This window comes from Vespa mandarinia, chromosome 2 (assembly GCF_050613455.1).
Source record: "Vespa mandarinia isolate Hongniang chromosome 2, ASM5061345v1, whole genome shotgun sequence".
Classification (NCBI taxonomy): Eukaryota; Metazoa; Arthropoda; class Insecta; order Hymenoptera; family Vespidae; genus Vespa; species Vespa mandarinia.
In genome coordinates, this window is record NC_140811.1 from 8,700,100 (window position 1) to 8,726,166 (window position 26,067).

Here is a 26,067-nt window from a genome sequence, read left to right on the forward strand (position 1 = left end):
GAAATTTGAAGAACTGAGATGCAAAGAATAAGTACTTGAAGGAAGCGTTCTATTATAGGGAATTCTCTAAAAGATCATAAAAAATTCAAATGAAACTTTCAACAATATGTCGATAAAACAATATGATTTGCTTTCGTTTTTTATCTTTTCTTTACCTTTTTTGAAATTACGAGTTAATTGAATTTATAAATTAATATCATAATCTAATATATTAACTCTGCCGGTCAAAAAATAAATAATTCTTGGTTTTCACTATAGACGGCTATAGCATTTGTTATTATATGATGCATCTGTGACAAGATCTTATTTGCACCACCTATAGTTTGAAACTATAAGTAAAAGCTTCTAAAAATCCAAGATACAGTCAGTCAGTTTATAAGCTAGTCATGTTCAGTTATATCATAAGAAGATTAAGTAATAAATATATATACTCTTGTTTGTTACTGACATCACGATTTATATAAAGTTTCCATTATTTTTTTCTCCGTTTTTAAAGAGGATAAAAGAAAGAACAGGCAAGTCTGCCGCAATCGTTTTGATATCTCGATGTTGGCACTACTGAATTGTGGAATGTACAACGTATCCTGTAGAAAACGGTGCGATCTTTTAACTTTGAAAAAAAAGAAGATTCGATGGTTCGTACAGCAACTGAAGATAAATTGCACAGAGAAAACAAGATTTGAAATGCCATCCTTTTTTAGCATTTATAAAGATATTTTCTTTTTATTAAATTAACTATGGCTAGAAATAAGAAGGATTGAACAAAAAAACATTATTTACGAAAAGAAATTGTTTATTAAACACATATACACACACACACACGTATACAGATGTTTAGCATTTCGACGTTGGTAACACTGGATTTAGTCATGAGACCTTCAAGCAACTACAATCAAGGAAAAAAAGTCTGGACTCTCTCCATTTCTGTTTCGGGACTTGAATCGTAAAGAATATTTTTCTCTTACACATAGGGTAGATATTAAAAAAAGAGTACTTAGTGTATGATCAGAAAAACGCATCAGTGAACTTAGCGTTATTATTTATAAGGTGTTTGTTATTTCATCGTTGCGCGCAATCCATGTAAAATTAGTAGCGATCATCTTGAATGTTGTTTACCGTAGCAACAATCTTTATTTGATTCTCTTTCGTGCTCCTTGTCAATACTGAATACTCTTGAATTCTTTTGAGGAGCTTTTGCAATCAAAAAGTGTGGAGCATGTTATCTGTATCTAACTTCAATAAGAGTTCTTACCTCTCTCAAGAGCATGCAATCCTATCTTAAGTTCCATTGAGTTTAACAATAGTAGTTGATCTCGATAAGTATTGTCTTATCTTATTTGTATCTTACTTGACTGGAGATTATTCTAAAATTTCGGCAACTACTAGCATCGTTTGGTCAATCAAATGGTGTACTATGACACTATAAAATAAATAATCGGTGCTGTTTTTAAGTTTTTTATATTTTTCGTGATTGGAATTTGTTCTAAAAAATAAAATTTTATATAAGATAAAATTTTACATCATCTGAACGTACTTTGTAGGCTGTAAATTCGTTCTCTAGAAAAGCGAACTAAAGCTTTGGGTAATTATGCTAAAACGTCGCTAGCTTCACGTTAAAGAATTTATTTTATTAAATTTCTATAAAACCAATGACATGGATTTAAAAACCTTAAAGATCCCTATTATGCTGTATCTCTATTGTATTTGATTCAGTCATATTTTCTTTTCTGTTTTCATTTGAATGTTAAGCGCAATTGAACTACCGATATAATGTTCGCTATTTATTTTTTGTAGTCATGTGGATTTTCTTCGCCAATGTCTTTTCTTTACCAGGATCTTTTCTTTTCCTTATCGGGGTCTTTTTTATTATATATTCTATTTTCAAGAGAAAATTATTCTTTACAGTTCAAATCCTGAAACGGAAATAGAAATAAACGAATCTCTTCTTTCTTGGTCATTTTGGAGGATTATATAATCAAATCCAACAACAGAATTGACAGTAGATATATCCGCGCACTGGCAAAATATAAGACATAATACATAAATATATGTTCTTATAACATTTATATATTCATAAATAAAATTGTATTTTCAAGAAGATTGAAATATTTTTAAAAAGTTAACAAAATATTTTATAAAATATATTGACAAAATTAAGGAATGTAAAGATTCTTTAATAATTATAATTCAAACCAAGTAATATCTACATAATATATCAACATGAATGTTATTATGCATACAACAAATTTTGATGAATTATAGCGAGATTAATATATATCGTTTAATGAGGCTTAAGAAGTAGAAAGTGTTTCAATATCACTTATATACATTGTGCACGTATCTATTCTTTCCACCACTAAAAGCCTCAAGAGTTTTCAAGCAACCTTGTACGGAACAGTAATTACACTTTAATTAAAGGCTAACTGCAGTAACAAGGATCTAACGAATTGTCACGTACGATCTCGTTGATCTTTCACGGTCACCAATCATGCGTCCATTTCTCCAATGCTTGCCCTTATACACACCAACATGATACTATAGGCGTTTGTAATTACTGTCGCTTTAATGATGAGCGCATCGTTAGTTTTGTCGACCCAATTTCTAACTGGTTTTAATTATACATAAAAATTTGTATATTATTCGACGATAATATATAATACAAAAATGTTTATTTTGTTTGTTTTCATATCGAATATCGCTTGATATTTGATATGAAAATAAATAGAGAAGATAGAGAAACTATCTCTGGAATATAATCTCATATACATTCATACAACAAAAATCAAGATGTCGAAGTTAAGAGCATGTAGTCTACTAAACTTGAAAGTTTTTTTGAAGTTGCTCTTTCTATTTTATATAGATAAAAAAAGAAAGAAAACAAAGAATGATGAAGATGTTTCGATCAGATGTTCAAACGTGCTTGAGATCTCTTTTTAGATCTCTTCATTTTTCGTATTAAATTTCATCCATACGATGTTTGCACTACGATGCTTGAGAACTCTCTTATCTCGTTCATCGAGGTATATTTATCCGTGTTCTAATATAAAATCTTTCAGTTAAACCTAGATCCAATCAATATCGAATAGTAACATAACACATATTTAATTGTAAATCTGAACATCTCACGGATTATAAGGTCAAATATTTATTAAGAAAAGCCATTATCTAAGATATAATACATTCTTGAATGAATTGATTAAATTAAAAGTTATTGTTTTTAATCCATGATCGTATACTATATAAGAATTTTTTCATCATTGAACGAGTTAATTAATTTATTTGCTTTGAGTGATTCTGTTAGATCCTGAGGAATCAAGAAGCTACTCTTCGATTATTTAGTTATCTCGTTGGATGATCCAATCAATTTATGTTAGATCAAATTTGCATTTGCATTTATCACAGAAAAAAAGGGAAACTACAAGTTTTACGCGTTTTATTTATGGAGGAAATAAGATATTTGTATTTTGTATTGTCCCTGCACGTTTTTTTAGTTGTTTTTCATTGTATTTTGAGAATTTGTTTACCACCGTTACATGGTTATAAGATTGTGGATAGAAAAAGAATTAGAAAGACGACAACGGTGAGTCCAGTTTGCGAGGAATTCACATAAAGTTATGTATCGCCACGAAATCGATTCGGAGACGGCGTAGGAATGGAATTTAAAAGAAGGAAAGCTCTCGGTTGTTGCGATCGAATCGTAGAACGAGTTACAGGGAAAACGGCACGTCCGGATCGATTTTCTAGAATAGAGTAAATTTAACGGTATCGTTTAGTAGAACGCGACCTTATTTTAACGAGATAGTTTGATATGGGAAACACATGATGCAGTCACAATGATGCACCTGTCTATGATAAATGATTCCTAGCAATCGAATGCGTTCGCCCCTGTTTTATCTTGCAATGCTCAATGAAGTCGATTCGATCTATTGTTATAGACAACAGATTTCGATTTGTGATCGTGACTGTAGCATCTCACCATGAAAATTCGATTATATAATAGATGGATGGTAAATAGATATAATATATCTTTACATAACATGTACATATATTTTACATATATGTATATGTATTATGTATAAAATATATTATATTGGATTTTTTGTAAATATGACAAGTTTCAGATTGGAAAAAATAATATTATTGTTTTTTTTTAATATTTCCTTATATTATATAATGTTCCTTCATATATATACATACTTTTTATGATTAATAACAAACTGTATCTGACAGTTTTCTACACTGAGGACATATAATAAAATAATAGTATATCGATAAGGAAACGATAAAAATAAGTTTGATGCACGTGTCTACGCATATAATTTCGTTACTTTGTTCTCACTCGTGTATTTATTTTTATATAAGTATTATCATAACAAATTGAAATTTATTGTTAGTCGAACAGAATTCGAATATACGCTTCGAAGTTTGTGGTAGGCCGCCCAATATTTATTTTTGTCATTGGAAAATTATTCGGTACACTTTGTCGGGTGCGTATGAACGATTATAAATATCCTATCGTATTCCATACGACATTATATTAGTTTCGTCAATTTGCTTGGTTTACTTTGGAAATTGAATAGAAGTACGAAAGAAGTTCCTGTATAATGGATATATTCGAATATGTAAAAAATAGAAAGAATGAAAGTAGATTTGAAAGAATATAAGAATGATTATTAAAAAAGATCACATACGATGAGGATGAACTTTATACATTTGAAAATATGAAATGTTTAAAAAAGAATAAGATCGTCATAATAAGTTAAAAATATAACGAAATTCAAAAAATCTGGTTCTCAAGATGTCGATGATGCGCCGATAGAGAAGAAAAGACCTTTTATGTTATGTAAAGATGCAGGCGCCACCATTGCAAGGCAAGGTTTCGGAGGGTGGCAATACTAATGGGTGGTGGTAGTGGTGGAGGGTGCTGCCGGTGGAAAGCGGGAAAGCTCCGAGTATTCGTGACCAGCTACAGTTCATTCCGGCCTTGCTAGTTGTGTGAGCGACATCATAACGTGTAGCTCCAAGAGAAAAAACGTATTTGATGCGTGATATCGAGAGAAGATACATTAGAAGCAAAGCTATCGCGATCGTGTATTCATTATGAGAGTTCGAAAAGCATTCGTTCGTATAAATTACACGTGTATCAATACGATCAATCAAAAAAGAATATCTTCGTCATTAGAGAACGATGATGCTCGTGGTGCTCGAATATTGGTCGCAGAGGTTCCTTCGTTCGGTGCCGGTCGTTGATCTCTCTAAGGTACCTCGAACGAATCTCGTTGTCTCAGACGCGCGCGCGCGAGCATCGACCGATCCTTTCTCCCTCTCTCTCTCTCTCTCTCTCTCTCTCTCTCTCTCTCTCTCTCTCTCTCTCTCTTTTTCTCTCTCTTTCCCTCTTTCTCTCTCTCTCTCTCTCTCTCTTTTTCTCTCTCTTTCCCTCTTTCTCTCTCTCTCTCTCTCTTTTTCTCTCTCTTTCCCTCTTTCTCTCTCTCTCTCTCTCCCTCACACCCCCTCTCTCTCTCTTTGTTTTTCTGGTGGATCATTCAATGCGATCGGTGATAATCGTAATCGGAAGTTCTATAGAAACAACAAAATATCATAAAAAAAATATTAGCAGGAAATCATAAGAAAAATTCTTACGATTCATATAACTCTTTTAAACAGTTATTTTTTACTTAGAAAAGAAAAAAAATGATCGCAAATCTCGTGATGATCAAAGATAGAAAGAAAATTACCCGTCATTCACCTTTTGTTCTCTTCTTCGCATTTTTCGCGTTCATAGTCTGACGTCAATATCGATAAAACGATGCAATGATTAAATATACGATGTAATCTCACGTTTCTCCCCATCGTTACGGGCTCCTCACGTTCCTCATGCAAACGACAGTGACGGACGAAAGAAGAGGAGAAAGAAAGAGTACGACGCGGCTTAATGGTTCGTTAGTTAGAGAAATAACGTAAAAGGTGGATCTCGGATGCAAAACGTCGAACAGCTGATATTGCTGCGCGCCATTCAAGAGTGCAAATGACAAGGTACAGAAAATGTTACGTTCGTGAAAGTGACACACGGTGATTTAGTTTTTAAGTGATAGTGTTAGAAGTAATGTAATGGATGCATCTGCTACACATTAAGAACCATCGAATCTGTGGATCTTTTAGGTTCGTGTTTATCTCCTCAAATTTATTTTTTTTTCGAAGCAAATGTTTTATTTTTCTTTTTTTTTCTTTCTTTCTTTTGTCAAAACGTTAAATCTATTGAACCGTCCAAATAAAAGATTAAAATCTTATAATTCTGAATGATCATTTTTCTCTTAATCCAAGCTAATAGACGTATGTATAAGACACGAGTAAATACATTAAAATAGATGTAAGATACAAAGATACGCTTTTATCCTTATTTAAAATAACTCCAGAATATTAAATAAAATATAAATAGAAAACATTTCGTGATCTGAATTTAGATAACATTTAATTACGATTACAATAGAATATTTCTATATTTATCTTCTTTTATTACCTATGATTTCCCAAGAAAGGTGCTATATAAAGTGAATAAATATATATATATATATATATATATATATATATATATATATACATATGTGTTGTAATAGTCACATACGATAATCGATTTTCGATGCACCGATTGAAAGAGAAGTTCATTGCCGTAATATAATATATTTTGTTTCATTGCCGACGGTATGAAAAGTTTGAAGTATAATTACACTGATATTTTTTTATTTTATTTCCTTAGAAATACATCCCAGATATAGAATAAAATATTATTTTTCACGGCATTTTCGATATTTGGTTTTTTGTCCGTTTATTTAGTAACTAATCCTTCGTTTTGAAATAATGCTCGACATAATTCATATAAATCAACGTAAGGTCTTGGCGATTTTGTTTACGATAATAGAAAAATACGGAAGACTTTGAAGGATAGAGAGAGAGTCTATTTTCGAGAAAAGCAATATATTCGGTTAATCCGAGGTATGGATTGCAACTGGTTCGAGGATAGATAGAATAGAAGAAGAAATTTGTTGGTATGTTTTTGACTAGAAAAAGGATGTAATGTAGGTATATAAGTATATGTATGTAGGTATATACGTATATGTATGTATATGTAGGTAATAAATAGAATTTTCGTATTGAGAACCGTAATGATGACAGTACTAGGTTTCGTGCGCAATGAAAACTGGCTCGTTCTCCTTCTGCATAATAACAACGGAAAATGTTTGTCAAACGTGACAGTATTGTAGTACGGCCGTAAATTAGAGACGTCACTGAAACAGATGATAGTATGAAAGAGAAGATACTTTTTCGATAAAAACTATATTTTTGTATATGTATATATATATATATATATATATATATATATATATACATATATATATGAGGATATACGAGTGTCCAATCTATGTCAAACTCGATCGATATGTGGCAATTGATTTAATGCTGTGTCGTCTAATCATATTGCAAGTAGTCATTTCTTAATCAACGCTCGTAATGAACAAAAACTATGTGTCTCATTGAATAAGCTAATACAAGAAATTACGTTGTTCGCATAAAAATGAATCGGGCAAATGAGATCGGACGATGATCGAGGCGGACAAACGCCACATTTCTGGCCGGATTTAAAGCAATGCGTGTCGTTAGAACCGGCACGATTACGGTCGAAAGCACACGATCGATTTTAAACGGTTTATGGATATGACATCGAGTTTTAACCGTGATAAATTCGTGTCTTTTGACCAAGTTAAAAATACATACATACAATGAAGAACATACGCTTTTCTATGGAATTCATATCTACCATCTTCAAATTATTGTGCAACTTTTATGTATATGACATTATGTGGTTTTTCGTTTATAATATTTATAGAATAAATTTAGTTATTTAAATTAATTTTATTTTTTATTTTCCAATAACGAGAGTTATATAGGCTTAAGGAAAAACACTTAAGTCGACCCGTTATGCACCGCTATTGACTTCCTCACCCAATTGTCATAATTCATATCGTGTGTGCTTGCACGAAAGTAATTATTTGAAGATTAACTTTAGATGATAAGCCATGTTAGAAACGATGGTAACGAGCTATCGCTTGTACGTTCGCAAAATTTTACGGATGATTGACATTAAAAATATTCTTTGACTTTTTAAAGATAGATAAATGATGGTCACACCTGGATGGACGATTGAAACGATTCATTGCTATTAATGTAAAACATTGCGATTTTGTATCGATTATATATTTATTGCTTTGAATTGCTAAAAATGGTTGTTCGTGAATTTATTATTAACGCACGAATAATAAACGCTTCGTTTTTTATCTATGTCTGTGTGTGAAATGTATTTTTTTAAATACCACACTGCGCAAGGGTTCATAAAAATATTCACGGACGTAGTGAAAGGCATTTATTATGTATTTTATTTCCATTTTTTAAATATTTTCCTTAGATAAAGATGATTAATGCAAAACCTAAAAAGAGCTTTAATGGCAATATATTAATGCCACGTAGCAATAGCCAGTGCAATATTCATTTCATTAGAATGTGGCTAATTCGAAAAAAATCGTAACACTTGTTTAATAAATATATTTTTTTTTTCATTCGTGTTTCAGGTTACCGTGACGGAATGTGAACGGAATAACACGACATAGGCACGGTTTAAATATAAAATTAAATCGAACCGTGACGGTGAAAGTGAGTTAACGATGACGGATAGTAGAAGAGAGATGAAAAATCGAATAATGGATGCGTCATCTCGACGAATTTCTATCGTCGAAATGCATCGACCTTACGTGTTACAATCATCGCGTACAATGACCCTTGTCGATGTTGAGGAGATCAGTGATTCGATGTTTCCCTGTACAAACTGAGTAAAGATCAGAGAATACCTAAAGATACTCAGGCATGAACAATGGTATTGATAGCTTGAAATCTGTTTTCTCTTTTCAATGGATCAATGCGATCTTTCGATCGACGAGGAGGAAGTAGTAGAAGAAACGGATCGCTTTCGGATACGAAAAAGTTACTACTCAGTTATAGTCGGGTTATTGAAAACAGCAAAAGAAAAAGAAAAAATACAGAAGTGAAGGTGATTGGCTATTGGAAAGATTAAAGAAGACATAAGAAAAAAAGAAAGAAAGAAAAAAAGGAAATGGAATTGAACGGTACAATGGAAGAGGATTCTGCTAATATCACTGATCTACCGGGTCAACTGCCGAATATTCTGATCGACACCGGACAAAGTAAAGAGAATGAGACTTACGAACGTGCGGAGAATAACGAGATCGAGCACGTGCTTGTGTTGACGGCAAAGGCAACTGTGATGGGCTTCATTATTCTTTGCGCTCTCTTCGGCAATCTGCTTGTAATCGTTTCCGTAATGAGGCACCGTAAGCTACGAGTTATTACCAACTACTTCGTTGTCTCACTGGCGTTGGCCGACATGCTTGTCGCGATTTTCGCGATGACTTTTAACGCCTCAGTCGAATTGTCTGGCAAGTGGCTCTTCGGTTATTTTATGTGTGATGTCTGGAACTCCCTCGACGTCTTCTTCAGTACCGTGTCAATCCTCCATCTCTGCTGCATCAGCGTAGATCGTTATTATGCCATCGTTCAACCACTTGATTATCCTCTAATCATGACAAATCTTCGACTCGGCGCGATGCTCAGCGTCGTTTGGTGCTCGCCGACGGTGATGAGCTTCCTTCCTATTTTCGCCGGGTGGTACACAACCGATAAACATCTCGAGTACCGAAAAAAATATCCCGACGTGTGCGTGTTTCAAGTGAACAAATTGTATGCGGTGATCAGCTCAAGTGTAAGTTTCTGGCTACCTGGGATTATCATGATCGCGATGTATTACAAGATTTATCGTGAGGCCGATCGTCAAGAACGAATGCTATATCGGTGAGTATCAGACAAAGTCAATTATTGTATTTCATTATTTTTATATTTTTGATTCCTATACATCCCTTATCAACGAAATGTATTTTTTATGTCATCTCTGAGCGTCAGCCTCTTGAAAAATTGTATTTCAATATTTTCACGTGGGAGAGTACTAAAGGCATCTTTTTACTTCGTAAGACTTATCAATGTAATATTCACACAAGATGGTCCCATTCACGATGTTCTTCTCGACATTCTCTTCAGTGTTCTCTCGCGATTTTCACTTCATAGAACTTCCTCTATATTCATACTGCTTCTAAACCGGAAATATTTACCAATTTTTCCGTGACCTCTTCTGTGAATCGGGAAAGTGCACTGGAAAAATTGCTAATATTTTTATCTGGTTATATGTCTGTATATTTGTTCCTTTTTTCATATTTACTTACGTGTATATATTAGCTTGTTCGCTCAGTAACCAATCGGTTCTATCTTTAAAAGCACACTTGAGAATATTAAAGAATTTGCAAATTATTTTCGCGAAATAACCCGCGAATCGTAAGATCCCAGTCTTTCATCTGCCTCCAATTAAAATAAAAGATATGAAAAAGATAAACTGGTGCGTGAAGAAGAAACATGCTCTTGCTGTTAAAGCCGTTCTCCTACCGATGAACCATAATTGATCGAATTGTGTGCTCGATACGCTCTCGCACTTTCTGCATATTTTTGCCAAGAATTTTGCATCAAGGATGTGCTTGATGTTTTGATTTGCCTTTCGATTATTGCAGTACATTCAGAGAAAATCAGGCCATGGAAGGATAAAATTTAATTTTATCTTTCTTTGTAAGCCGCTTCTAAAAAGTGGGTTTCTCTTATTTGAATCAAACATTGTAGGATTTATTTTTTATCGGACAAAAATAAAGCAGTTATATATATAGTTTCTTTAATATAAGTTTACTTGATTTTGTGTATATGTATATATATATATATATATATATATATATATATATATATATCTTCATATATAGATTTTGTTGACAAACAGTCGGATATTAAACATAATGAGAACAAAGAAAAATACAGATGTATTTTTTGTGTTATAATGTTATATATCGAAAAATCCGTTCATTTATTTTATGCAACTTGACCGAATATGATTTCTAGAAGATCAAAATATATTTTAAAATATTTTTCATAGACCAGCATAAACGTCTTGAATATATTTTTTATTTTAAAGCAAATATTTTTTTTATCAAGTAAACGATCGTTCTTTTGGGTTTATCTATGCAGCTGAAACAAAAACGCATTGAAGAAACATAAATCGATATGATGCATTGTCACGACGCATGACAGGAATGCATATTCCATATGAATGCATTAGTCGAGATCTGCATACTGACATGAGCTGCCTTTTCACAATTACGCTGAGTTCGCATGATCAAACAAAATGTTCAATGTTTCAATGTAAATGAGAGTATACAACAGTTCATGAAGTAAAGTTATTAGCATAATAACGCTGAGAAAACAAGGTACATTCATTTTTTGAAATATAAAAGAGAAAACATTAGATTATCGACTTTAAAAATTAGTTCAATACTTTTTCCATTACGATTTGTCATTATTATATGGTTTTTAATCTCATTTAATCCTATATGAAAGATTGATACACTCGAAAAAATATTCATAACACGACAAAATTTCATTCAACAACAACTAGATAAATTCGTAAAGGCATAAAATTGATAATCTATTCCGTGATCGAGGGAGATTCTTATATTTTTATAGGAAAAAAAATAATTTACCTTGAGACAGTTTCCATGCCGCTCTCAACGATATTCTATTGTTTTTCAGACGTGATCTATTGTCTCATTAAGAACATCGACTAGTACCCGTCTTTGCTTCATTTATCAGTCTTTGCAAGAGGAAGTCAGTTTCTTATTGTAAGAGAATCTCTAAAACACCAAAAAAGGATCTTCTCCTCACCATTATGACATCCCCGACTCGTAACAGCAGATTTGTCCCTTTCTTCGAATCATCATTTGCTGTGCTTGTGTTTTTTTTAAACCATACTCTGTTCTTTTTTCGATGCGACTATATCATAATTATCATGTATGTTCTTTTTTAGAAGAAGTTTCTTCTTTGGGCGAGCTTTTACGTTGATGGGATATCATAAGAGCTTAGTATTTGTCTATTAAATATTACATATATCGAATGATGATCGAGACAACACATCTTATACGATACGTTATCGAAATTTTAATATTTATTTTTTCTTTTACTCTTGTTTTGTTAATTGCTTTAATTTTCTTCTTACCTTTAACATTGCTTATTTTTTTCCCTCAGATTCAATTTAGTTTTACGTTATTTGATATTTTCTTATCTCTTCCTTCAACGATCATATTTCCATTAAAGTTTTTCAGATATGTCTTTATATCAAGAAAACTGATGATATTTTTGTATTGCATCAAGACCGATGAAGCTTTTATTTTTGGTAGATCGTTTTCTATTGTAATAGAAAATGTGCTTCCAATCAAACTATCATTTCAAATATTAACATTAATATTAGAGTACGTTCAATCTTCGAGTGTATAGAAACAAAAAAAAAATAGAAAAATATTATTCGAATATGAATCTAAAAAGCATGTATGTTTAACAGTCAACAAAAATACGATTATATTTTATTATATTTATTATTTGTCTTTTTCAAATGTTATTATTTCGAAGTATGCTACATCTTCTTCCCTCGAAAGCCTCTCTTGTTCGAATATTTTTCATCTCTTCTCTTACATTTTACTTTTTCTTTCCAATGCACAACGATCGAAAATTTGTATCATAACCTACAGCCTTGGATCCTTCGATCCTTAAAACATTAATAAAAATTAAGAATTTTCACTTTCCTTAATAATCAAATTAGATACAGATTTTTCTGAAGTATTTCATCTCATCGAACAACATGGTACAATAAACAAAATTTTGCTTAACTTATCACCACCAAATATATTTACTTACGTCACATTTTATATTTCGAAATTTATCGATGTTCTAACAATATTCTCCTTCGATAGTTATCTTTTTCCAAAGATCCAGCTGATTTCAACGACATCAATTTTTCGAGTTCTAAAAGCTGATTATATAAATTTCTTTCATGTAGAGACAGAAAAACGTTAATAACATCGGTGTTTTCTGGAACATCTACTTCTAAAAAGCGATTATTGTTACTTCTTTTTCCGTTTCAATCAATTATAAAAGACGTTACCTTTCAGTGTTTAGATATAGCAAGCAGATATTAATTTGATCGTAGGATATTAAAATTTCTATGAGAGGGACACAAATGCCATGGATTGATCTTCTTTTCAATCATAAAATCTTGTTAGACAAACCGGAAGTGACCTCGTTCTTTTTTCCTTTTGTATTTTATTCTTTCCCTTTTCCTTTTCATATGAACGAAGAAGACCGAGGTCACTGTCGAATCAAACGGATTTCCCGCATCTTTGATCAAAGGAATGAATAATATAAGTTCGACAGAAGAAAGAAAAGAGAAATATAAAACCCGTTTAGATGGACGCATTGCGACTGGATACAAACCGTTCCACTTTTCACGCGAAATACTTATAGAAAGACCAAGTATCATTCATAAGGAGAAGAATGTACGATTTCACCCCCTTCGGCCTTTATTTGACCATGATTTAGACTGTGTCCTCGAAAGTCAAGGTATTCTTGCTAATGAGCTTTCGTTCAAGAGCCAGTGCCAAGTATTTCGTAAGGCGATTTATGCATCAAAAATTTCCATAACGTCAACCGATCGATATGTCGCCTTTAGGAATGTCTTTCATTTTTACATTTTATTCTTTGCAAAGTATTTATTTTCGATTCTTTTTTTTTTTTTAACACGCAAATTTAGATAAAATAATTTATCCAAAAAGCATCTCGCGTTTGCTCCAATATAATTTTAAATAGATCTTAAGAAGTTTGTTTTCTCTAGCAGTCACTAGAAATAGACACAAGCGCGATAGTTTATGATAAAAAAAATATCATTGGTAATGATAACAATGTTGTATTCGTCAATGCAATTCAAAATGAAAATCACAACGATCGTTTTAGTTTTCTTTTTTACATTTGACTACGATATTCACTAGGTCTATTCACTAGATCTAATCACTAGTAGTTCAGTTCGATTAAATGATTAATGTTATGCGTTCCTCTTGTCCATAAGTTGTGAAATGAGGTTTCCTTTGCGTTGAGTCCAAATATCCAAAAGGCCTTTTGGTAAAGTAAAACGGATTCTTTCAATTATATAAGTAACTATACGTTAGAGATTTAAGCTTTCAAAAGAGATTATTGGCCAGAAAGAATTTCACCATTGAAAACATTTGAAAAACACTTTTTCGTATTTATCTTTAATTTTATAATTGATAAATCTTTCAACTTTATGAATTTGTATTTCATCTGATACTATCATACGTGTTTCCGATATTATTTTTAGAATAATGCTCATTATTTGGATTTTCTGTTGCAATACTTACGTAGATATGTACCGCATTATGTGCATATAATATCCGAGTTCGTTCTAATGAAAATACGAACGTTTCGATGTAACGTGCTGTAGATTAAATTCGTTGGTTGAAACTTCGACCAAATGTAATTCTATTAATGTAACCGCATAATATTTCTTCTTTAATCTCATCTAATTTATGTTTGACTTCCATAAGAAAAACATAATAAAGGGAGTTAATCTTTCTAACAAAATATAGAAGTGAAAATTTAGTACAGAAAATAGTTTTTTGTGCCGAATAGTCGATATACTCCGTTCCATAGCTTTCGAAGAGGTCGTAAACAGTAATCTGCGATGCAGCTGCTATGAAATACTCTTAACCCTGAACGAACCACGCAAATCCACTTACACCATTATCGGTAATCACCAGCATCGTGTAGTATTTCGCCGAAACGAACGATTATGAATGCAAAAACCGTTAAATTTGTCTTTCTATTCGTGATGAAAGATCTTGTCAAAGAGATAGCTATAAAGAAAGAAGATTTACAAATTTATGAAATTGATTTTCTAATCAGATATATTTCAATTTAAACTTATTATCAATAAAAAAAAATAAAAAAATAAATAAAGAGAAAAATAAAATTAAAATAAAAAATAAGTATATATGTAACGAATTTTCACAATCGATTTATTGATTGAATCGATGAAATGAAAAAGTCATCCAAAATTAATCTCACCGTAATAAATTTAATCTACACATAAATATGATAAAAATTTGTCTAGTGGTAAATGTGAGCATTTAGATTCTTCGCTCCATCCATTTCACTCTGTCTGTGTGAATTACAAAATAAAAGTCAAATTCCCAGTTCCATCTTCGACCATTCACATCCCGTCGTATAATGAATCGTTGCGATATTCGCTTCTATTATTCACATTTTATTCACATTTACATTCAATTTCAATTCGACACCGATTAAATGAAACACATTAATTGTTATTAAAGCTGATTATTTTATAATTAGACAAGAGAGAGAAAAAAACACGATGATATTATTTCATGAAAATTTTTCTCATTCATTCATAGAAAATAGAAGTCGAAAAACATATCAAAAAGCATTTATTAAACGCAATTAGTTTGTGATGTCATCTCGAAGGTCACTCGAAGAATCGTCTTCGTAAAATTCTCAACCTCCGAGTTAGTCACTAAGAAGATTCTTTTAGTGGGAAAAATTGAGCTTAGGTTATCCAGCCCAAGCCTTAATCTAAACGATTTTTACTTACTGCATTCTCCCCTTACCACTTTCCTATTTAACCTGCTGCTGACACTCATTACTCCGCTTTTTACGACATCATACTTTCAAACTAAAGGAAAAGATGAAATGAGATGCTTCGAAAAATTACTTCGTTAATACTAAAAAAGTATGATTACTCAGTTGTATGGACTTTCGAAGAAAAATAATAATCGTTTCTTAAATAGTTGGATTATTTCGAATAAACAATGTTTCCAATATCATTTTACTGACTTTTTGATTAAGTAAAAAATTTCAACGATACTTGCTATATATGAATAGATTCATCGAACGATTCAATCTTCATCTTTCTTTCATTCGATCATTTTCTACTCCATTTCATCGAATCCGGTATTCGCACAAGGACAAACGCGATATTAAGAAAGTTAAAACGTTTCTTCGCGAATATAATCAAACAACAATTTCTCTTACCTCGCAGTACTTTGCTTTTAGGATAATGCCACTTGCTTGATAAGCAGATATTAGCCTTCTGATGAGTCTGAAAGCACGCTCTTCTCAGGAAGCCGGAAAACTCACTTTGTTACACTAGAGAGCAAAATATAGCTATCTATTTATATTTTATCTAATAAATTTTTTAAACGTCCTAGACCATTTCTGATCTGACTTGTTCAAAAATATTATCTTAAAATCTATTCTCGTAATTTATTTATCGCGTTTATCAAAAACCTTTCCTGAAATTAATTATCCTTGTATATCCTTGAGGTAAATAAAGATTGATTATGTGTCATACAATTATCCACTAATTTATTCGAAAAAATATGAAAGCATTTCGTTTAAACTATATTTGTGTAATAGAATCCGGCATTTTAATTACACGTATATTAAAAATTTATATCGTAAACGAGATGAATGAAATATGTACAGGATGTGTTTATATTCTACGAGAAAAGCATCAAACTCAATGAAATTCTGGAAATACTAGAAAAAGCAACATTTTTAAAGTGAGAATCGAATTTTGAATCTTATTACCAATTATTTCTTCGATCTTGAAAAATAAAATTGTTTTATATATATGGTGAAGTGAAATCGAATATCCAAATGCTTCAAAACACAATATTATCATTGTAGTATGTCGAAATCACAGTCAAGGATAAGTTATAAGAAGACGGCGAGCTATCTATTTTTAGGGTATAATAGTAAATGCTTAAGTAAAAATGTATCGTTAGTTTATAGACAGTATGATCGATATACCCCTACCTGTTAGAAGCGATCGAAACTAGTGGATATGTATGTGAATCTTATGACTACCAAGGGTCATGAAAAGTAAAATTATAAGCATGGTCAAGGAACTAGGCCTAAATTGAATCGTCGTTGGAAATGATTAAGTACCCAAATATATAAGTATAATTATAACAACAATATTACACATGTTACAAATCCTCCAATTTCGACTTGACTCACTTTTGTTCAAGGAAAATATAATTAAAAGGTTTTTTTTTTATATCTTTCTCTTTAAGTAGTCTCTTTATATCGATCTTGTGGGTTTAATGAGGAGAGAGACAGAGAAAGAGAGAGAGAGAGAGAGAGAGAGAGAGAGAGAGAGAGAGAGAGAGAAAGAGAGAGGAATCAATGGTTTATATTGTTAATTGCTTGTGTGTAGAATGATAGTCACTTAGAAAAGGAAAAAAGCGTCCTAGATTGTCCACATAATAATGCATATATGTATATTGTTGGATAGTAATGCGCTTTAAGCAAAGTAAAATACAATAAATCTTTATCTTGAATTATACATTCTGAAATCACAATTGATCCAACTGTACATCATGAAATTCAATATTGAAGTTTAAGTGCATACTTCTTAGTCAGGAACGTTAGAGATTTTAAAATGAAATAAGAATTATCAACGAAGAGTATATGCAAACGTAAAATCAGAATTGCTAAACCTATTTTTCAATTTTCCTTATTTTCTATCATTTACTCAATTTCTCTTTTCTTTCTCTCTCTCTCTCTCTCTCTCTCTCTCTCTCTCTCTCTCTCTCTTTTTTCCATTTTATCTCTTTAACCCCTCTACATCTCGCGAGACCAATTGCTAATGATCCTTGTTGGCGTTCCCACAGGCATACTTCTCGAACCCGTTCTCCATCATATCATTCACAATCTCAGATTAAACCTGCTAATTGCGTCTTTCTATGGAAGTGGTCACAAGTAGAGTTGGTCGTTCTTGATTATTCAAGAGCTGAGATACATTTATTATTCATCAATGATTGCGCTCAGTAAAATGTTTGTATCTCTTTTACTACTTAACAGGCTTTTGATGTCAAATATAAAAAGGCAAAGTAATGTCCTCATATTTAAGAAGATATAACCGGTACTATAAAAACTATAAAATATTTGACTTAATAGCTTTGAAGACAAATCTTTGAATTCATCATCCTATAATAAAAATCTACATATTAAAAAATTAGTACTATATAACGTTATTTAGTACATTTATCTTTCGAGAGATTTAATACACATAAATTTCGATAATTATTATAAGCTAATTGTATTTAAAGTAGTTTTCATTAATCCATAGATACTTTTATTTCAAAGAAGCTCGCATTGAAAGCTTCATAAGTTAAATTAATCGGAGCACGTATGTCTGCTTTCAATCGATCGTCGAATATCATGATTCTCATTCACGAAGTCAACTTTTGTGTTACCTTTCTTTACAATCTTCGATGATTTGCCGAAAAAGTGGCTGGAAACACGAAACACTGACACTTTTCAACAGCAAATACTTGTTTGATAGTTATAATAAAAAATTCCCGCAGATAATTACGCTTGGCATCATCTTCCCGATTTTTGTACGTAATTTATTATTCGTCCTTTATTTGTGCGACTTAATTCAAACTCTCACGCTATAATCAGCTTTTTTCTCGTTTTTCTCTCTCTCTCTCTCTCTCTCTTCCTCTATTTCTCCCTCTCTTATTTTTCTTCTTTATTTTTCAACTATAGAGAGCGAAATGAAGCAGTACAGCAAAGTAAAAATTTTATACGTTCAGTTTTTTTCTTTTTTATCACATTTGTTCTTAAATCTCGCGACTGTTTTATTTGCCTAGAGCAATCAATTCTCAGCAAATGGATCAATTCTTGATTCCCTTTTAGATCAAGAAGATTCATGGACAAATATTAAATGTCAACATATTCAATTCTTGTGTGATTAAATTAGTTGCATCCAACAATAAAGATTCAATTTTGTAAAAATTATAATTGCATCCATATTACAATTTTTTTGTTTGTATACAAATTTAATTAGATTTTAGAAAACTCGAGAAAATATATTTTTTTTCTGTTTTATTTTCCCTTTTGTATTTCACGAAATGAAAATGACGTACAACAAATTCATTATTTGAACTTGGTTTGGCATTTTTCTATCATGAATCAAATGTTTATGCACTTATACATGTCCATACAGTATAAAAAAAAGATTTAAACATTCAAGTATAACAAAAAGATTTTAACATTCTTGTTTTCGGCAAGCTTAAACTATATGCTCACGTAGCATGCAAAGCTTTACTCTCGCCATAACATCCATGTATCTACGAGCTCTACGATTATCTATATATGTTATAAAGGAGGCATTAACTAGATGAAAGTACTTACTTTTTCACAATTCCCTGACGTATGTTCTAATGTATCTACGAACTAGGTCGTACACTGTTATAAACCTAGTGAAAAGAAACGAATAATAGATACTGTAAGCGGGGATTTTCAAGAAAGAAACAAGTCGAGATATATGAAAAAACGTAGAATATGGATTTGTATGCTTGTAAAAGCGTTCAAGAGGAGTTCTTTCATGGATCATGGATAAAAACATGAAGTAGAGCATATGAGTATGATTAATAGGTCAATATCAAGGTTTGCGTACTGATAGCGATAAAGATAAATGATTTCATGAATAATTATCATCCTCTGTCAAAAACATCATTCGTAAAGCAAAATTCGCGATCTTATTTCTACAAGGAATAATAAATCCTCCGAAAATACGTGAGAGCCATTGCGCATATCCGACTCATTAATTTCACTGTCTTGAAATAAACTGAATGAAATACAATAATTAAAGACGATTATATCGAAATTTTGTTAGTCTAAAAATGAAATTTGAATAGGTATTGAATATAGGTGTTGATATTGTATGAACTGTACAGGTTGAAAATTTTTCTGGACAGACTTTAATAATATCAGCAAACGATATTTTTACGTTGAGAGAATTTTTTCATATTAATTCTTTTTTCATTCTCTTTTTGAAAGGATCAAAAAAATTTCCGATTAAATCGTTTCTGAATAATATCTCTTTTAATGTAAATTTATGAAATTCCGGATTTTTTCAGCATATGCAGATATAATATTTCGACCTCAATCAAAGAAATATAAACGTTATAGATTTTTATAATTAATATTTAAAAAATTGAAATATTGTAATTTCCCACTCACATCACGCAAGAACATAATTGCATATATTATAGCACAAAGTAGTACCGTTTTCTCGACACTCTCGAATCCGATTCTAGAGCATCTGGCCTCATTCTTTTCATCGTAGATGAAAGAAGAATGGGCAAAATTAGCCATATTTCAGCAGAGCGCTTTCGTTCATAGAAATTACTTTAAACTTTAGTACTTTTTAGTACCTTTCTCTACTGCTGAAGCTTTATTTAACAATAAGAAACGACGAGAACATGAAATCTCAAGATGTGTGAGATCAGAATGTAATATAAGTACACGTATTTACAACAACAAAAATGTAATTGCTAACTTTTAATATTTCTATTTTAGCATATACAAAAAGATTTAAAGAAATGAATATATATTTGATTTTATTCCAGAAGCAAAGTGGCGGCGGCTCTTTTAAATAAACACATGCGATTTAATGGTATTTCTGCGGGTCTTACATCATTACCCACAATAGACCAATCGTCACATGATCTTCAACCGGAAGAGCCACCAATCACCAGCAGCAGCAAGATGAAACGAGAGAGAAAGGCAGCCAGAACACTCGGGATCATCATGTCAGCGTTTTTAGCTTGCTGGCTTCCCTTCTTTCTCTGGTAAAGTAATGTTTTTGCATATTTTTTACTTATTCTATATAGATTATTTTATCATAAAGACTGTTAATTACGTTCTAAGAATCGATATAATTATTATACTGTGTTCAATTATTTTCTGAACGCAATTATAGGAAATAAGCCAATAATTCTACTTGCTTTTAAAAAATCTCATAAATTTCTCATCGAACTTATTTAAAAAACTCCGTTACAAAACATATTATCAAAGAAATCGAGTAATCAAGTTATAAAATAAATCTTATTAATAAGAAAATTTTCACAACTTTGTAATTATACTTGTTAAAATGTCCTTAATATAAGATACAGTCGGATTAAAACAATGAGAAATAAAATGAGAAGTTGTACATTGATAAATTATTAAAGTAGATATTAAAATTATTGCTATTATTCCTCTTAACGGACACTATAAATGTTATACAATATCTTATTACTTTTAATAATTTCGTGTTATATGGAGAGAAAATAGGAAAACGGTCGAAATAGAATCATTAATGTTTGTAACTACAGAGTTTTGCAATAGCTTCTTCGAACACTTCCTTCGAGATAAACTTTTCAAGAATTAGAAATGCTCTTTTTTCTCCCCCTTATCCTCCTTTATCTGGAAACTAGCCAATATTAAGTAATATTCGAGAAAATTATCTCGTTTTTGTTAAGTGGATCGAGCATAGATATCCAATTAGCTGACTTTCGTCTTGAAAACATCGTATCGCTTACTATTCACGAATACTGTAATAATTCTTCCAATTTCTGTTCCTAAGAAGGACAAACCTTTTTCTATAGCTTTTATATAAAGAAAAGAAATAAAAGTTAGGATGGTTATCGAAACCAAAATTCCTAAAAGTACGGTAACATAGTAAAGAGGTGAGTATGGCGTGTACAGAGAGGATCGATAGTTTCAAGTAGAAAAAGTAGTGTATTGGAACGATCTGAAGTGGTTTGCGCAGAACACAATATATAAGTCTATCCGTACAACCCAACCTTGATCTATCACAAGTATACGTGTCGGTCCATCGACATATATGTATACGTGTCCATATATATATGTACATTCATATGTATATATATGTGTAAAGTGCTATCTCAAAGCATTATATGTGAGTATTACAAATAGTTACCAGATTGGTCCAAACTACGAATGTACTTTTTTATGCCCATCTTGTCTCATAGACAAGAATTTCGAAAAAAAAATACAAATCACTGTAATTATTTCAATCGTTAAAGTGGCTTAAAAAATCGAGTTATGAATTTATTTGATCTCATGTCGCCGAAAAAAAAATAATGACAAATATTACAAAGATTCTTTTCAAATCTCACTATATATCACTCAATAGCCGTTTTCTTTGTTCTATCTCTCGGTAAATTACTATTTCCTTAATTCTCACTGCTGATAGAAGTTACCAGTTTTTCCTCTTATCTAAATGTATTAGTTCCTGCCATTCTATCAACGTGCCTACTCGTAGATGTATCATCATATCCACATGAATTTAATCTAATACAATTAATGGCACAAGAAATTGATAGCATAGTCGAGTTAACATACACGCGCGTATGAAACTTGTATATATTTTACATGGGTGGATATCATCATCTCGAGACAATTCGAATTGGCTCTCATTTCAATTCTTTTTCGATATTTATCACAGGATTCATAAGGTAGGATAGAAGGAAAGAGAGAGGAAAGAAGAGAAAAGAAGACTTTCTTAAAAATTAGAATCATTTGATTCTTTCACTAAATCAAGAGATTAATCTTATTGATACCTGACAATGAAGAAATGACTTCTATAAATGTTACAATTTGTTAACTTCCTAAAACATTGTATAAAATAGTTATATGAAGTGTCTCTGTTTGAGACGATCTACGAAGTTCTTTGGCAATTGAATTTGCATTTGTTGTCTGGGACTAAAATTGGTAAACTAATATTCCCTACGTGTCGTATCTAGTAATATCTAGTTCTATTTACACTTAATTCTCTTAACATCTAATTCTTTTATTCAATCTCACCGTGTCGTTCCCAACATTGTTACTTTTTATTAATATAATATAATCAATAACAATGAACGTCTAAATTATATAAAATATTAATAGGATTATTAATTGAGAGAGATTAGTTATTAAAACAATCGAAAGATGAATTTAAATAATCTGAATGATAATAATAAAATACAATACACAGCGAAACAATAAATTTTGTATGGAATTGATAATTAATAGATTAATTGAGCATATTTAAAGAAAAAAATAAAACTTCATTAATCTGTAGTATGATTTGTTATGTTTTCGTTATTTCATCAAACAACGTAAATTGATACTTCTCACTTTGGCTTCTTGTAATACTTGACCTACCTATCTTCTCTTTGTGGTACTTCTATTCCCTCGAACGACCCATATATCGCGAAGGTCACTACTTTGATACGGACTCTTTCAAAGTTGATCGGTCAGTAGCAATGTACAGTACTCATGATATTGCCTGTTTTATTTTCATTAGTTTTTGAAGCAAAAATAAAAAATTAAAGATGAATGCTACAATACTGTTTGAAATTTTTAACTGAACTTGTCCGATAAAAATATCTACACATTTCGACACAGATTTTATTACAGTGGTTTTCAAGCGTAGCGTTTCATTATCCCATATTGCTCCACTTTACGAATAACTTGTTAATGAATGGAGAACAATCTAATGAATTTATTATAAGGAAAAAATAATCTCGAATACTCGTTTATCTTCTATCACATGATAATTTTTTAATAGGCGGGATATCAACGCATTTAAAATGTTTTATTTGAATGTTAAGCAATGTAGAAATTCAATAAAGAAGAACATAAATATTCTTGTCTTTTGTTTTTATCGATAATTATCAATATCAATCATACGTTCTATCTATGTCATATTGACCTTAACTTTAGTTTATACCAAAAATAAATGAACAAAGGTTACGACCATCTTTCTTTTTAACTGAATGATTAAACTTTTATATAAAAACACTTGTATATATTCAAACGGACAGCTCTCATTGGTCACCAATCCCTTATACCATTGAAAAGTTTTTCCAGTTCCCTTATCATTCATTTTTTTGAATTTACACGAAGCTACTTCACGGTACTTCCAGAACAATGTCTTTCACGGTAACCAATGAAAATGTATAAATCGGAGATAGCGATGTCAATACATTTCCATGATTGCTTTTGGCATCGTTGTTTCTTGTCCAGAAAGCGCGAAAGTACGAAGTCGAATTGAATTCCAATAACGTCGTCAGAATAGAATCCTTTAAAAAAGGTATCAAGGAATCGAAATGAAGAAATCGAGGTCTGTTTAATGGTCTGTATCTACTAAAAAACATTCAATAAATCTGTTTCTTTCCTATAATGGAAACAATTTTGAATCATACAAAAAGTTGTTCTCAAAAATCATGATTTGAAAATATTAGCTATAAGTAGAATAGAAATGTTATTAGTTTCAAATATAAATCAAGATATAAACAATATTATATAAGATTTGTCTTTTCTTTATGTTCAATAGGTACATCATCACATCTCTCTGCGATACCTGCGAATGCGGTGATATTGTAGTCGCTGTAGTCTTTTGGGTAGGCTACTTTAACAGCGCATTGAATCCATTGATTTATGCATACTTCAATCGCGATTTTCGAGCTGCATTCAGAAAAACACTAGAGAGTTGCTGCGCAGCAATAGGACCAGTACGAGATCTAAGAAAAAGTCACAAAAAACAAGACTTGGTACATAGCAACGCGTCATCGGAGCTTCACGTTAACAATCAGTTAAGGACCAGTGAAATGACGAACGTGCATATCGAAGCATGCATTTAAATCAATCATTGAGAAATGATATCCTTGAAAAACAAAAAATAACATTCGAAAGAAACGTATAAATATCAAATGCAATATATAAATTAAGAAAGCATTTTCATCATCAGCATTTGGTTCAGAATCGATCGATCTTGAAAATCTGTTTTTGTATATCAAAAATAGGATACGTTTGCTTACAGTATCTTATTAATTGAGATTTTTTTTAATTGTCTTCTCTCTAAAATTGCAAACGAGTATTTACCAAAGAGATAATTATCAATTATTTGATAGTTGTTTGATTTATTCGTGGACAATCATCTCCAAGAATGAATGAAATGAGCAAAAGAATTCATTGGAAACTGTCTGTTATTTTTTTCGCACCACACTGCTTAAAAGAAATTTCTTTGAAGGTACCTCTACATTTTGAATGAAAAATGAAAAAAAAATATATTAACTGAAACTTTGCAGTCGAGTTAAAACAGATAACAAAACAATTTACACTAGGAGAAACGATATCAAATATCTTGGATACTTACATCTAAATCAAATTATTTTGGTTATCGAGTGAGAAATACAAATCTAAATTCCAAACATCTATCCTAGGGATTCTATCCCGATAGCTCTATCCGGTTCGTAAATAAGGTTTCTGTCAAGATAGATTAATGACCCGATTTCAATAATATGTCAACAATGAAAACGATAAAATCTGAATGAGAGCAATTTTGCAAGATCATTTCTTCTGACTAAAGAAACATAGATATTTATGAATATCAAAGCATGACTATAATCAGAGATAAACATACATATTGAATCTATGCCGTATGCAGTATATACGGTAAGCAACATGGAAGAGGCCATTAAATCAACGCGAAATGAATCTATCAAAGGACCGGCCGTCTCTTTCGAAAGAGGACACCTTCATATCGATCGTAAGCTACCATTTTCGTGCTCTTATTCTCACGTAAAGTTCGAACTAAATAAAAAACTTCTCAACACCCACAAAAACCCTTCAGACCTTTCGCGAATGAGAGGAAGGTAAAGAAAATTCGCAACAGTCGGTACGTTTTAGGCTGAATAATTGGAAACCCGAATGACTTGAAAATTATTTAAGAACAAAGAATTTCAATTTACCAAGGGCATTAATAGTATATGCATACGTCAAGAGCCGTTAATAGTAGGTAAAGAGTGAAATGGTCTATCGTCAAGTCAATCTAAAGTAACTGTCTAATTTTTACTGACACGAGGGGCCCCTCGAAGGAAAATTAAAGGAAAAAGATGGAGAAATCGATTAGGAGCAAATGTATTTTTCGACTGACCAAAAATTGTAAATAATATTATTGATTATGAATGTTAAAAGATTTAATTAGTAAATAAAGGGAAAAAATGTTCATCTTATACCTAGTCATTTAGCGAGAACGTGTATTTAAAGAGAATGTTAGCGCGAACAAAAACAATGGAGAAATTTTAGTGACATTAAATAAAATATAAAAAATGCGAAGTATTTCTTTTGTACGTGATAGATCGA

General features: G+C 31.4%; 1 protein-coding gene across 5 annotated transcripts; it reads left to right on the forward strand.

Annotated features, from left to right (window-relative positions):
• Nucleotides 1-308: 308 nt before the first annotated feature.
• LOC118451609 (octopamine receptor beta-1R) lies at nucleotides 309-26,067 on the forward strand. 5 transcript variants are annotated; one of them, XM_085664661.1, is made up of 5 exons: nucleotides 317-414; nucleotides 497-943; nucleotides 8,622-9,915; nucleotides 20,499-20,720; nucleotides 24,257-26,067. In XM_085664661.1, exons 3-5 carry the CDS (start codon nucleotides 9,161-9,163, stop codon nucleotides 24,561-24,563), a joined length of 1,284 nt encoding a protein of 427 aa, XP_085520787.1. In that variant the 5' UTR covers nucleotides 317-414; nucleotides 497-943; nucleotides 8,622-9,160; the 3' UTR covers nucleotides 24,564-26,067. The 5 variants fall into 5 exon arrangements, with proteins under 5 accessions (XP_085520789.1, XP_085520787.1, XP_085520786.1 ...); XM_085664660.1 differs by lacking the exons at nucleotides 317-414; nucleotides 497-943 and adding exons at nucleotides 4,790-5,260; nucleotides 5,783-6,159; XM_085664663.1 differs by having other exon boundaries at nucleotides 309-943; nucleotides 20,502-20,720.

Coding starts and splice junctions, on each gene's coding strand:
- LOC118451609 (XM_085664661.1), top strand. CDS start 9,161: ATGGAATTGAACGGTACAATGGAAGAGGATTCTGCTAATATCACTGAT. Junction 9,916..20,498: donor CAAGAACGAATGCTATATCG/GTGAGTATCAGA, acceptor ATTTTATTCCAG/AAGCAAAGTGGCGGCGGCTC. Junction 20,721..24,256: donor TGGCTTCCCTTCTTTCTCTG/GTAAAGTAATGT, acceptor TATGTTCAATAG/GTACATCATCACATCTCTCT.